Source organism: Vipera ursinii (genome assembly GCF_947247035.1).
Source record: "Vipera ursinii genome assembly, chromosome: Z".
Classification (NCBI taxonomy): Eukaryota; Metazoa; Chordata; class Lepidosauria; order Squamata; family Viperidae; genus Vipera; species Vipera ursinii.
Window position 1 is genome coordinate 95960221 of NC_139517.1, and position 13823 is coordinate 95974043.

General features: G+C 36.3%; 1 protein-coding gene across 1 annotated transcript in view; it reads right to left on the reverse strand.

The window, feature by feature from the left end:
• Positions 1-378: 378 nt before the first annotated feature.
• SCIN (scinderin) overlaps positions 379-13823 on the reverse strand; it is a 45569-nt gene continuing 32124 nt past the window's right edge. Inside the window, exons 11-16 of the mRNA XM_083377962.1 lie at positions 11518-11688; positions 10422-10599; positions 10188-10309; positions 8308-8385; positions 6615-6675; positions 379-2043 (exon numbers count right to left, since the gene is read on the reverse strand). Of these exons, the coding sequence (XP_083234088.1) occupies positions 1910-2043; positions 6615-6675; positions 8308-8385; positions 10188-10309; positions 10422-10599; positions 11518-11688 (744 nt within the window). The 3' untranslated portion in view covers positions 379-1909. The remainder of the gene's footprint in view (positions 2044-6614; positions 6676-8307; positions 8386-10187; positions 10310-10421; positions 10600-11517; positions 11689-13823) is intronic.

A 13823-nucleotide genomic window follows, 5' to 3' on the forward strand; every position in this document is an offset into this window, starting at 1 on the left:
GCACTATGCAGATAACTATAGAAAAACTGCTAATAATTTTAGATATCTCATTAATGTCAGAATTTACAACTAAAATGGAAAAAATAACACATTGCTGTACTTCTGCTGACTGTATTATGCAAGGAAATAGGTAATCCAATCTCATTTTTCTATATTTGAATTTGACTGAATTTATATATGATATATAGATCTTTTATAAGAATTACCTACTCATTTTCCTGATTGAGTTAGTGTGATATACAGTGTTAGACTAAAGTGTGAAGCTTAGCAAGATGTCTTGTGTTTTTGTTAATCTGTTTCTCAGACTTGTAATGATAACGGAACAAGTAGAAATTTATACCCTGTATTCTGAGATAGTTCGGACAAAACAGGTAAATGATTATTTCTTCTGAAATAACTATGTAGGTATATTGTAGACAAATTCTTTAGAAGATGATCAAGATAATAAACTATCTGAATATATAGGTAAATCAAAAATAATTATATAAAAGACAACAGTTTAGTTCTAATTAAGAGGCTTTATTAATTGGAAGTATAAAATCCATATTTAAAAGCGTATGTTTAATTTACCATAAGCTGCCCCTCACCAATGAGAACTGAACAATTATTTTCACTTTTTGATCATCTATATTCACCTTTATCCTTCGTGTTCTCATCAAACTTAACACTTGGGTAGTTGGTCATGTCAAGAAAGAGAATTATAGGTCAAAACAGGCTTTCATATATATTTTTTAATCAGAAACTGAACATATAGTAAATAGATCTAGAGTCTACATACCAATCCAATTAATAATGCATAATAGTTTTGTTTCTCATAAGTGCTACAATTTCTGGAATGTAAACCATTTCAGAGCATCTTTAACTGGAAACAAAAAATTAATACTATTAAGATACATTCATACACTCAGTAAAAACAGGATTACCAGATCAGTACATTGGAAAAATTTCAATGAACAGCAAATAGCAAATAATGAGTTTTTCTGTATTTCTTTCCTGCCATCTAATGGTCACCACGTTGTAATTTTGTGTTTGTATGAAGGATGAGAACAGAATCATGGTGGCTCAACAAGTTTTTCTAAAATGTTTTATTCAGATGTCAAAAGAACAAATTACATTGTTTTTGACAACTCTTCATTCTGAACAACATAGTTTTCTTCCTACAGTGCTTTATAAGATACATGGGTTAGAGAAGTATTTAAATAACTTGAAATATTAAAACCAACTATTTTCACTTCCTTTCCTAATCATTGACAACAAGCTCAGGTATTGCCCAGTTGCCTCTTTCAAAAATTGGGAGTTTCCCTGGGCTGTACAATTCTCTGGGTCTTTAAATGTCAGGTTTGAAGAGTTAAGTTGTGATTATTGTCCAGGACTTGACGTAAAAATAGATGAAAAACAGATGTTATATGACTGAAGTATAAGCAAAACTAAAATGACTGCACCAACATGATGAGTCAGGAGAAATGTTGGCACAACCAGACTAGTCTTTCTTAAATACTTAATTAAAAAGCTATAAATTACCGAGCTAGTGCTCAGTCACACTGGGGTTAATAATAGACAAGTGCATGGTAAGCCAAGCTATAGGCAGAAAAGAAGGCTATGCTGTGGGAATTCCATAGTCTCTTTTCAGAGTGGAGCTATGTTGTTCAATCAATGAAATTGACGATAGCCCTAAATGTCACCCAGAGACTTGGATTTCTTTCTTCCTGAACAATGCATTTATGACGTTTTCTAATTATGCTAGGAGCATGTATTTATACTGTGACATGTTATATTTCCTAAATATACACCCAAAATTAAGGCACAGATCTCAATAATAGTTGTTTTTAATTCCCTTTGCAATCACAGACTCAAAACTGTTGAAGAATATGCAATGATATGTTTTCCATGGTTCAGTGTTTTGTAGCTATTAATTCTTCCATTTGTTGTAATCCCAGCCCAAAAACCAGCCTGTGAATATTGGAGGTTCAAAACCTTGTTTTACAATAACAATTGGAGTCCTTTTATCTCTTCCAGAAGGATCAGTCTCAATGTAGTTTTTGGCTGAAATACATGAATATGCAAAGTAATACTGTAATAACGTATCAGAGCAAAATAATTTTCTATTTTAGCTAATTTCTAAATCACTTTATTTAATTTCTACATCATTCTTACCCTTAAGAGAATCCTAGAGCCCAAGAGAAGTATGAGAAATCAAGCATAAAGCTATTCTAACAAAATCATTAATGTTTGAAAATAAGGGTTTTTTAAAAAGTTCATTAGATAAATAATCAGCAAAATTAAAACAGAATACTGAAGGAGTAATTGTTTTCCCATACACATAAATCTTGAATTGTTTACAATAAAGAGAGCATTCTGGGGATCAGCCAAACATCTGAAGAAAGAGTCCCATTACTGGACACTATCACTGAGATGTTCCTACAAACACAGCCAAACACACCAGTGGAACCAGAAAGAGGACCTCCCAGCTGATCTTAGAGCACAAGCTGGGGGGTATTGAATGAAATATTTTTTTAATATATCTAAGCCAAACTGATATTAATTTTATTATTAATTTCATTATCAATAACTGAACTTTCTGACACAGTAGTTCAAAATATAACCTTAATTTTTATATTCCCATATTTATATGATGATACCCAACTTTTTTTCTCCACCCCGAGCCAACCCAGTGATGCCCTCGCCGTGATGTCCCGTTGCCTGGAGGCGGTCCGGGTCTGGATGGGGAGAAACAGGCTTCAAATCAATCCCGCCAAGACTGAGTGGCTGTGCATACCGGCATCTCGGACTAACCAGTTCATTCCACCTTTAATGATGGGGGGTGAGGTGTTACCCCCCGTCAATAGGGCTCACAACTTGGGCGTCCTCCTGGATTCACGGCTCAGTTTTGAAGACCACATAGGAGCCGTGACCAGGGGGGCCTTTGCCCAGGCTCGCCTGGTGCGCCAGTTGCGGCCCTACCTGGACCGAGATGCCCTGCGCACAGTCACTCATGCGCTCGTGACCTCCCTATTGGACTACTGCAACGCTCTCTACATGGGGCTGCCCTTAAGGACCACTCAGAGGCTTCAGCTGGTGCAGAATGCAGCCGCGCGGGTTGTGATGGGGGTTTCCCGATACTCCCATGTAACACCTCTGCTCCGCGAGCTGCATTGGCTACCGGTTGCCCTCCAGGTGAGATTCAAGGTGCTGGTGATGACCTATAAAGCCCTAAATGGCTTGGGTCCAGGATATCTGAGGGAACATCTGCTGCTGGCATCAAGCTCCCTTCGTCCTGTGCACTCCCACAGGGAGGGTCTTCTCAGGGTACCGCCGGTAAAAGATTGCCGGCGGATAATACCTAGGGGGAGGGCCTTCTCTGTGGGTGCGCCTGCCCTTTGGAACCAGCTTCCCGTAGAGCTTAGGACTGCCCCTGACCTTCGCTCATTCTGCCAGGACCTGAAGACTTGGCTCTTTGAGCTTTCTGGCCTGGACTGAGAGTATTAATTGGGGTTTTAATTGGATTTTAATTGGGGTTTTATATTTATTCAAGGTCTAAATGTAATCATTTTAACTGTTCTTAATTTTTGTAATTGTTGCATTGTTATTTTAAAAACCTTGTGAACCGCCCTGAGTCCTACGGGAGAAGGCCGGTATATAAGTCTAATAAAGATAAAGATATATTAATCTCATTTTGGTTGTATTGGCCAGCATCCGCCTAGCTCTCGCCGCTCTGCCTCTCGCTGCCTGCCTCCTCGGCCTAACATGTCTGTCATATAGCGTCAGACCAACTGATGTTACCACATGATCACTCCCCCCACTATCACATCTGATGGTCTGATGCTATATGACAGGCATGTTCAGCCAACGGGGCAGGCAGCGGGAGGCAGAGCGGCGAGAGCTAGGCAGATGTTGGCCAATACAACTGAACCTGAGATTGAGACATCCAATCACGTGTGGGCAGTGGACTGACGGACCTATTATGTGCTCAATGGCCAAATTACCGACACTTAAAGGGCTATAAAACAAAGTCTTTCCAATGTTAGCTTACACTTTGGCAATGTTAGCAGTAGCTAACAAAAGCTTTGTGCTCAATAAAACTTTCTGTCCCGGAGATCAGTATGTCAGTATGTCTTTTTTACATACACACACACACACACACACACACACACACAGAGAGAGAGAGAGAGAGAGAGAGAGAGAGAGAGAGAGAGACTTGCTCCTATTATTGATTTTAACTGTTATACTTTCAGTTGTATACATCAAAGTTCTAAGGGATTGTGAAACAACTGTAATATTAAAAGTGGTCCACAAATCAGAAGACACACATGCATGGCATTTGCAAACACACAATGGACTCTTTTGTCTCTTATTAGCAGGTAAAAAAGAATAGGAGTGTAATGGTGTAATGTCTGCCAATTTTATATAAATTGTTAGCATTTTGAAATACAGTATACCATTTTGTATTGCAGTGAATTGATATAAGAAAGCTAATATGGTGTAGTTAGAGATACTAGGCTACAAACCAGGAGACCATGAGCTCTAGTTCTGCTTTAGGCATAAAAACAAATGGATGATCTTCAGCCAGATACTGAAGGAAGGCAATGGCAAACCACTTCTAACAATGTTGTCAGGGAAGTACATCCCACTTAATGTTACTAGAGTCAAGACTGACTTGAAGGCATACATACACAGACATGCACACAAAGATAAAAAGATCACTGCCTTGCTAATGACAGCTTAGAGAATAGCAGCTTGAAACAAGTAGCGAAGAGAGGCTGAAAATGTCTTAAAGTGGGGATTAACATCATGCTAAGCTAAAGTGTGATTGGCTTATTTGTGGTAATATGTGATCTCAACCAATATAGTTAGTTTATGGGTGTGTTATTCAAAACTAGAACACCAAGTTAATCCACTACAGGTAATCCTCTGTTAATGATGGTAACTGGACCAGAATTTCAATTGCTAAGTGATGCAGTCATAAGTGTGACATCACGTAATCATGTTTAGCAACAGCAGTCTCAACACCCCCATTGCCCCATTGCAGCAAAGTCAACAGGAAACTGTCAGGAAGTTGCAAGTGCCAGGCAGCTCACAAGTAGGTTGGCAAGCAGGTAAGGGACTGCTGCAGTCCAGCACAAATGCAGCTGCTGCTGGGGGCAGGATGGCATGCAAGGCACCCTACATTCTGCTGCTGTCATCTGACCTTTGCCATCATCTTGCTCCTGCTTCTGATGAGACATGCCTAGTTTGGCTTTTCAAAAAATGGCTGATGGCTGTATATGGCATACCAAGATCTCACTTTCTCCAAATCATGTAACCTTCCTGTAAGGTTTTGGAAGGATTCAAAGCCTGGTGAGAAGGCCACACACAATTTGAACAAGCTTGGGGAAAAAGGCCTTGCATCATTAGCAGGTTCCTTGCAAAGAGTCAGCCTGGGAGTACCTCATTAGTAGCAAGACAGTGAAGGTGCAAGGCCAGCAAGGGTGGAAAATGCAGGACACCCCAAAGGACAGTGAAGTATGAGGGGGAGGGACAAAGGGAGAGAAGTTGAAGAACCCCTGCAGTTGTAAGTGCAGCTGTACTGTGCCAAATGCATGAATTTGGATCACATAATCATGGTGTTGCAGTGGTTGCAACAACCATTCATTCAGCACCACTGTAACCTCAGTCACAGTAGGAATAATTGTTAAGTGAGAACTTCCTCTATGGTTCAGTAAATTGTAAACCAGGATGTTGCATAAACATAGTTTAAAGGTCTCAACAATCAAGAGAAATTATTCTAACAAATGTCAAGATATTCAGAGTAACAGCCAAAGAAAAAACTTAAAATAATTTATTATAACTACAAAATGTAAGATCAAACAATGAACCAATTAACCAGTGATGTAAAGAGAACTTGTAGTTAAAAGCCATCACACTTCAGTAATTTTAAAACACAAGTGACCCATGCTTACACAAACCTTATCTTTCAATACCTGTTTTCTTATTAAAAAGCAGCTTCTATTAAACCATATATTTTGAATGGCATCATCATTTCACTATAGAATCAGTCTTTCACAGAAAAAAACTGATTAACTATGTTTTCAGTGTGTAGTAATAGTTGTATGCAGCTGCAGCATATCTACCAGTGTGTTTAAAACACTGCTACCATGCAAATTTAGCCTTTAGATGGCAGCAAACAGGAAGAGAAAGCTATAGGGCTTTGCCACCATATCTTTGGAGCACATATTAGATAGGCATTAAAAATAGAATTACTGATTTGCAAAACTGATTAAATTTATTTAATGAACAACTGAAAAAATATGTAACAGAGAGCCATGGTAAAGGATGATGGTGACTGTACAAATGTGTACTCTTCAAAAGAAGCAACTACTATTTACAGAAATAATTGGTTTATCTTACTCATCTACTGTCTTCTGTCTTTTAGGAATAAATATAGCTGAATTAGCAATGTACTTGAAAAAAATTAACTTACTGAAAACCATTCTGGAGCTTAATAATCTTCTGAATAATTTGCTTTCATTTGTTACATTGACAGGAAATTATAGGTGCACATCTGAAGGGAAACACTGAACTTAAAATATGAGCATCCCGCAAATCAATCAACTATTTGGTCTTTTTTTTTTCCTTACCAGATTTAACTGATTCAGCACGTTCGGTTTCGTTAGCATCTTTGCCAATCCAGACAAATACCTTGGCATAAAAGGAAGAGAAACCCCCCCGATATATTAGCTTTTGAAATGGAGTTTGGAAATCTACAGATTAAACACAGGAAACTTGTGTCCAGTTTTAAGCATTATTTTTTCTCATTTGCTAAAAGACTACAGGTTGTACTTAGCTTTACTACCAATTGGGACCAGAATTGCCATTGCTAAATGAGGCAGTCATCAAGTATGCTTGATCTTATCACTTTTTTGCCACAGTCATTAAGTGAATCATCATAGTTGTTAAGTATATCACGGTCATTAAACAAATTCAACTTTCCCATTGACTGCTTGTCAGAAGTCAGCTGGAAAGTTTTCAAATGGCGATCACATTACTCTGGGATGCTGCAACCATAAATATTTATGAGTTGTAAAGCATCCAAATTTTGATTATGTGACCATGGGGAAGCTGTGTTAGTCATAAATGTGACAGCCAGTTATATTCATTTTTTCAGTGATGTCATAATTTTGAATGATCACTAAACAAGTAGTCATAAGTTAAGGATTACTATACCTGCAAATGCATTCTCATGTTTTATTTTAGTATCAAATTGTACATGTATCTTCATGCATGAAGCATTGTCTGAGTGTTTATTTTGCTATGCAAACATATTATTCCTTCTTACATTGAAAAACCAACTATTTATTTCACAGCTCATAATACAGACATATTCATTCAAGTCCTTCACTTTCCAGGAAATACTTCTCCATTCTAAGAGTTCCCTTATTTACTTGAGTAATACCCTACCATCTAATGCAGGAGCGTCAAACTGTGGGCCCACGGACCAGATGCATCATGAGGAAACCACGCCCACCCCATTGCTGACAATGGGGGAAAAGTTCTGATACATTGCGCGACATCACATGATGTCACGAGTTTGACATGTCTGATCTAATAGGTCTCTGCTGGGTAGCTTCCAAAAGGTTAAAAGTTGTAATAAAACAAATATTAAAACATGAACATACAAACCCAGAATATATAAAACCATATAAAAGCCATTAGTATTAAAGCATTAAAGATTAAATTATAAAAAATTATATAAAATATAAATAATTTTTTAAAAGTTTTCCTGTGCCAGCATTTTAAATAAGGATTTGCCATTGACTAAACAATGGAATTGAGTAATATCAAACAAATTTCCTGTCCCCAATTTGATTTCAGTATCTAGTGCAAGTTTTTTTTTTAAAAAAAGAAATCTATCTTACATTTCTTCCTCAACCTCATTTTCACCATATGACATTTCCTCATATACTTAATAGTTTATTGCAATATTCTCCTAATCTCATCCATTTAAATAGTTCATTTTGACATTAAGTTTGTTGTGGTTAGGAATGAGCTTAGAATCAAGGTGAATATTACTTTCACTCTTTTTCTAGATTTTTTTAAAAAATGAACAAATGCAGCTATCTAAGAACAGAAAGTAAGCACTGTGAAGAATTGTTTCTAAAGCTACCTATTTCCTCCTCTCTTCTATTTGCTGGATACAGAAATTCAAATTTTGATTGCCTATCTTTACCTTAAATGACACCGTTCATTCTGTCATGCACACATTCTGTACTTAGCTCTTGTGTAGTGTAGCTTCTGTCATACAGAATTCCTTTAGTAAGATAAGTATCTTACCTGATCCCAAGTATCTAACAACATGACATCATCCTCAGCCAAATCTTCTTGAGTGAATTCTCCAGGGACTTCTTCAATCTATAGGAAGTAATATTTTACTAAATCATATATTTCTCCTATTAAAAACACCCATTAAACTAAAATATCTCCTTATTAATTAGATGAGTTAACATCACATATTTTTTAAGATTGACAAAAGGTATATAATAACAAGGAAAAAATAGGTAAGACTGCAAAAGCTGAAAAAGTAAAATAGCTAGAAGGAGGCTGTGGTCATAGTCAAATGACATCAGCAATTCAGGTCAATTAAGGGGAGAAAGTTGTCAAAAGCTTAGTATAATATTAATCAAACAATAGTTCATGTACCCTGCAAGAGGATATATGAGTTAAAAGCAGTACACCAAAGTGGGTTAGACTGCAAGATTTCCCTAGAAATCTTAGCCAATACCCCACCATCTATAATTCCAGAGATTCATATGTGAACAAACCAAACAATGTGATACACCTCCTCTTGGCCAGTCTAAACAGAGGACGATACATTGAATAAAAATATTCCAATGGCACTATAATTACAGGCTCCAGTGAACATATGTATACTCCTGAACTACTTTCATAAAATATTTTAATACAGAATAAACAGCCCAATAAAATTAATTGGGTACCAGCTTACTGTACTTAAAGAAAAAATGATTAATTAGCAAATGTTCATGACAAAAACTTTTAGTAAAAAACATTTATGTTTTTATAAATGAGAACAGACGTGTGTGGGAATTTGTGTTGCACGTGTTATTTGACTCACAATTATAGTATTCACTTTTAATTAGTTATAAGCCTACCATATGCAGATACTGCTAAGATGTTCTCCTGTCTGATTTGTATCATTGAATATTCTCACTAGATGTTACAATTCTTATCATTCTACTTTAAACAGTTCAAAATTAGTAATTTAAACAGTATAGAACTGAAATCTAGTCTTGAAATTTCATTAGAAAATCAGAAATATTATTTTATTTTGATAGTGTATGTACAGTAAGCTTAAGTAAAAGATAAAAATATTTCATTTGTTTTAAATTTTGTCCTGATCATTCTGGCCACATAAAAATATTCTAAGGACTTGCACACTTTAAAATCATCTGAATTTGGCTCAAGTTTTACTTGACAGAATTCTTAAAGAATGCAATTATTTTACTATATTTCTAAAGTCGTTTTATATAACTGTATCAAGAACACTAAAGCTAAACATCTGGCTTATATTTAGAATATTGCATATCTCTTTGATCAGGTTTAAATAAATGTACCATATAGTAGCTTAGCGAATGAAGTTTATATTTCAACAGGAAGAAAACAAAAAATGAAAATTAATGTGTAGCATCCCAATATTATTCTATCAAGCGCAAGGCAGCAACATCTGTGGGAAAGAATCAAAACAGGCAAGATGACAGTACAGCATTGCAATTGAAATCCTGCCTTTTTGAACATGAGATGTAACATTAATGCACATAGAAAAGGAACAGGATTGTTTCCACCATCATTTTGCCTGGGGCACCCTACCCTCCCTTCCTCAAGTGCCTGAAGCTGTTGTGACAAGACCTAATATCTGAGTCTTTATAAAATGTTCTTTCATATTTTATGCTCCTGCAAAAATATTTTTATTTACTTCCAACATATACAAATAGATTTACTAAGCCCAGTGCTTTTTTTGTAAAAGAAAAAGGTGCCGGAACTCACACATCTCATACAACCTGCCTTGCCTACCCTACAAGGTTCCATCCAAAAAAAGTGCCGGAACTCCGTTCTGAGCGTTCTATGAGAAAAAAAGCCCTGACTAAGCCCAAGAAATAAACAACCATAGTAAGCCAGAAAAAATGTGTTAAACTTACTATAAACCTGCCAGTTTTATTAGAACAACCATATAGACGAGGAGGATGATCTTCTGACTCAGTTTGCAAAAGGGGTGATGATTGGTATTGTTTTTTTCCACCAAGCACAGTCCAAAATTCCTCTAAAAAGTAACCACACAAAAATTATTTAGTAAATTACCCTACAGAATCTTAAGAGACTACCTTTCTGATTGCCATGTCATGTTTTATTATTATTATTATTTGCACACTCACGGGGTTCATGACCTTCTTCAATTCTTGAAGTTTGACATTTTAGGATACCAGCCACATACTTTGCGCCTTTTTCTTCTTCCTTGCTAGCTCCTTTACCAATCCAGGTATACCCAGATTTAGTTGGCAATTTCAAAACAAAAACATCATTGGAATTCAATGAAATTGCATCAACATCAACCTGAGATAAAGAAAAGATAGATTCATTTTTTTTCTTTCCCTTCATTTTTGAATTTTATATTGTATGCAAAATTCTTTTTTCCCCAAGCACATATGCTTGAACTATGACGCTAAGTCTTTGAAATCAAACACTATGTAAGTAAAGCACAAATTATCAGTTATAATCTTAAGAATAATTAATCAGGAAAAAAGTACCATTACACAAAGAAAAAAATAATAAAAATAAGAAAAGAAAATATATAACATTCAATGTAACAAGCAAATCAGAAGTATAGCCAGTATTTCATGCACTTTAAATATATCAATATTCTAATGATGACATTTTGGGGGGAGAGGAAGTGAGAAGAAGGTATTTGTGTTTAATTAGACTTGTCCTTAGTTTATCAGGTTGCAGTTTGGAGACAAGTTGGTGTTTATGGCACTGTAAATTAAAATATGAGTTGTGGTCTCACAGGCACAAGGAACATGGGGAGATCTTAAGCAAAGAATTGTATTATCCCAGCTGCATTCATCTCAGTTGTTTTGTTCAGTTACTTATTTTGATTACCCAAAGTTTATTTTATTCCAGTTTTGTACCCATTTGCAGTTTTTAAAGATCTGTGCATTTTTAAAAAACATTTTCCCCAATGTTATTTCTTTTATAAAATGGTATTTACTAATACAATGTTCTGCATAATTTTAATGGCTAAAACTTCTCAAAATGTGTATTCAGTATATGGATATTTGCTGATCAGTGCAGATGAGTTTAAACTGCAATTTTACTGGATTTACTGGAGTAGTTTATAGCAGCAAAAAGGCATATATACCAAAAGTACAAGTCTGAGACAGATCTGTACGAAAATGCCTGGCCTTCAGTCTGGATGCCAAGTAATTATATCTGGTTACACACAGAACAGATTTCTGAATGGGAATTTCTTACCTCTACGATCCTGGTGATAGTTCCAAGGTTTCTGCGAATTTGGAACAAGCGGGTTGCAGCAGGGGGTACTTGGCCAGTTGCCTTAGAGGTCCCATCCTTGTAAACAATGAGTGGCCTATCTTTGAACAAACTCAACAAATGTGGAGGTTCCTTCCCTTGGCTCACTCTAATCTGCAGAATATTTTAATATAAAAATGCAGGAACATTTTTACAAGTCATATGGGTGAAAATCTATTGCTCAGTGCTGGCCTCAAAAATAGCTCTTCATTGCATTTTGGCAGGAATCATTTCTTGAATAATTTAAGCTTAAAATAAGATTTAAAATAGGATTGTAGCAGCATGTACTACAGTTATAGTAAGTCTCTTCTCTCTCCTACCATAGCCACAGTAGGACAGGCTTGCAACAATTTAAATATTCCCTTAAGTTAAATGGGGTGAGTGTATCTGTGTGTGATTCAAGAAGATTTGTAAAGAAGAAAGCAGGGGTGTTTGCCACACATAGGAAAACCCTACATCTATTTCAAGAATAACATTCCCTCAGCACTGTCTTGTTCTTCAAACATTGCAAAAATAATCTAAACGTATTGCCTTGCTAAAGACCAGAGACATTTTTTGAACCATCAGCAATATATATGAAGAGCAATGTACACTTTTCAATCCATATGATTAAAAATGTGGATTAACTGATTTGGCCAAAAAATTATCATAATAACAAAGAGCTTTGGAAAACTGATTTCTAGGTTATACTGAAAATATTTATTTTTTTTTTCTAAAAGATTACCTTTATCTGGCAAGGGAACTTAATAAGAATCCCTTCTAACTCCACTACTCTGTTCTGTTATTCTTTCTATGATCATGTGCTAGTTTGTACACTTCTTGGCCATAGACAATTCTGAAGGAAAAAAAGAGCAATGCAAGCATATACAGAGAACATAGAATAATAGGGTTGCAAGGGACCTTGGAAGTCTTCTAATCCAACCCCCTGCCCGTGGGAGGAGATCCTAACCATTCTGGACTTTCTTTCGGCTTGATGGGATCAAGCCGAAAGAAAGTCCAGAATGGTTAGGATCTCCTCCCACGGGCAGGGGGTTGGATTAGAAGACTTCCAAGGTCCTTTCCAACCCTATGTTCTCTGTATATGCTTGCATTGCTCTTTTTTTTTCCTTCAGAATTGTCTATGGCCAAGAAGTGTACAAACTAGCATTTGACATAGGAGAAAGAAGAAAGGCAGGCAGGAAGCAGTCGTTCTCAACTACTGGACTCTGTTCCTAAAATGTATGGGTGCTTTCCAAGATATTAGTCTTTTTTCAGGCTATTTGTGTACTGTATTTTTATACATCTGCTTGAATTCTTTTAAGTAACTTGGTTGGGTTATAATGCAGTTTCAAAAAGACAATTTGAAGCTGGCTAATTGTACCTTAAAGTAAGTCAGTTGTGAGTGGAGAAAAAGAATGATAGGTAGAAACAACACAAAAGAAAAATCTACCTCACAGGTTAAGGAAGGAGCAATTTTTTAAAATGTATTGTGGGCATCATATGTTTCACAGGCATTGAAGAGTATCAAGGCTTCTCTCAACAATCTACATTGACTGCCAGTTTCCTGTGAGTGTTGCAAACTTTCAAGCAAGATACACAATATTATACAGTATTATGGCTTACTAGGAATTTGATATGTATACTAATTCCTGGTTTCTCACCAGGCTTCCAAAAGTGAGAGCTGTCTAAGCACATGTTATATCTTCTCAGGAAACTTCCCTTGAGTTTGGTGTGGAAGGGGACAGCCAAATAACTGAAATATGAATTGGAGAGAGAAGAGTGAGCACAGACGAAATTTGATGTTTCCCTACATGCTACAAATGGCATTTCATCTTGCACAACACTAATCTCTCTCAAACAACCTTTTAAATATTGTTTTGACATTTGAGATCTCTACAATTTTATTCACACTTCTAGTGTGAAGTTTGTCTTCTCTTTTGTTGGTCCTCATATGGTTTAGTACAGGGGTCTTCAGACTTGGCCCTTTTATGACTTGTGGATTTCAACTCCCAGAATTCCTCAGCCAGGCACACTGGCTGAGGAATTCTGGGAGTTGAAGTCCACAAGTCATAAAAGGGCCAAGTTTGAAGACCCCTGGTTTAATATTACTATGGACTTATCCTCCCAACTTGCATTTGCAAGACAAAAACATTCTTGTTCTATCATAGTTTTAGTCCTAGCTGACTGTGGGCCCATGTATAGTTGATAATTATTAATGTTATGTTTTGCTGGTTTCTTAATTGTTATTATCTGGCCTTGTTTTAACTGGT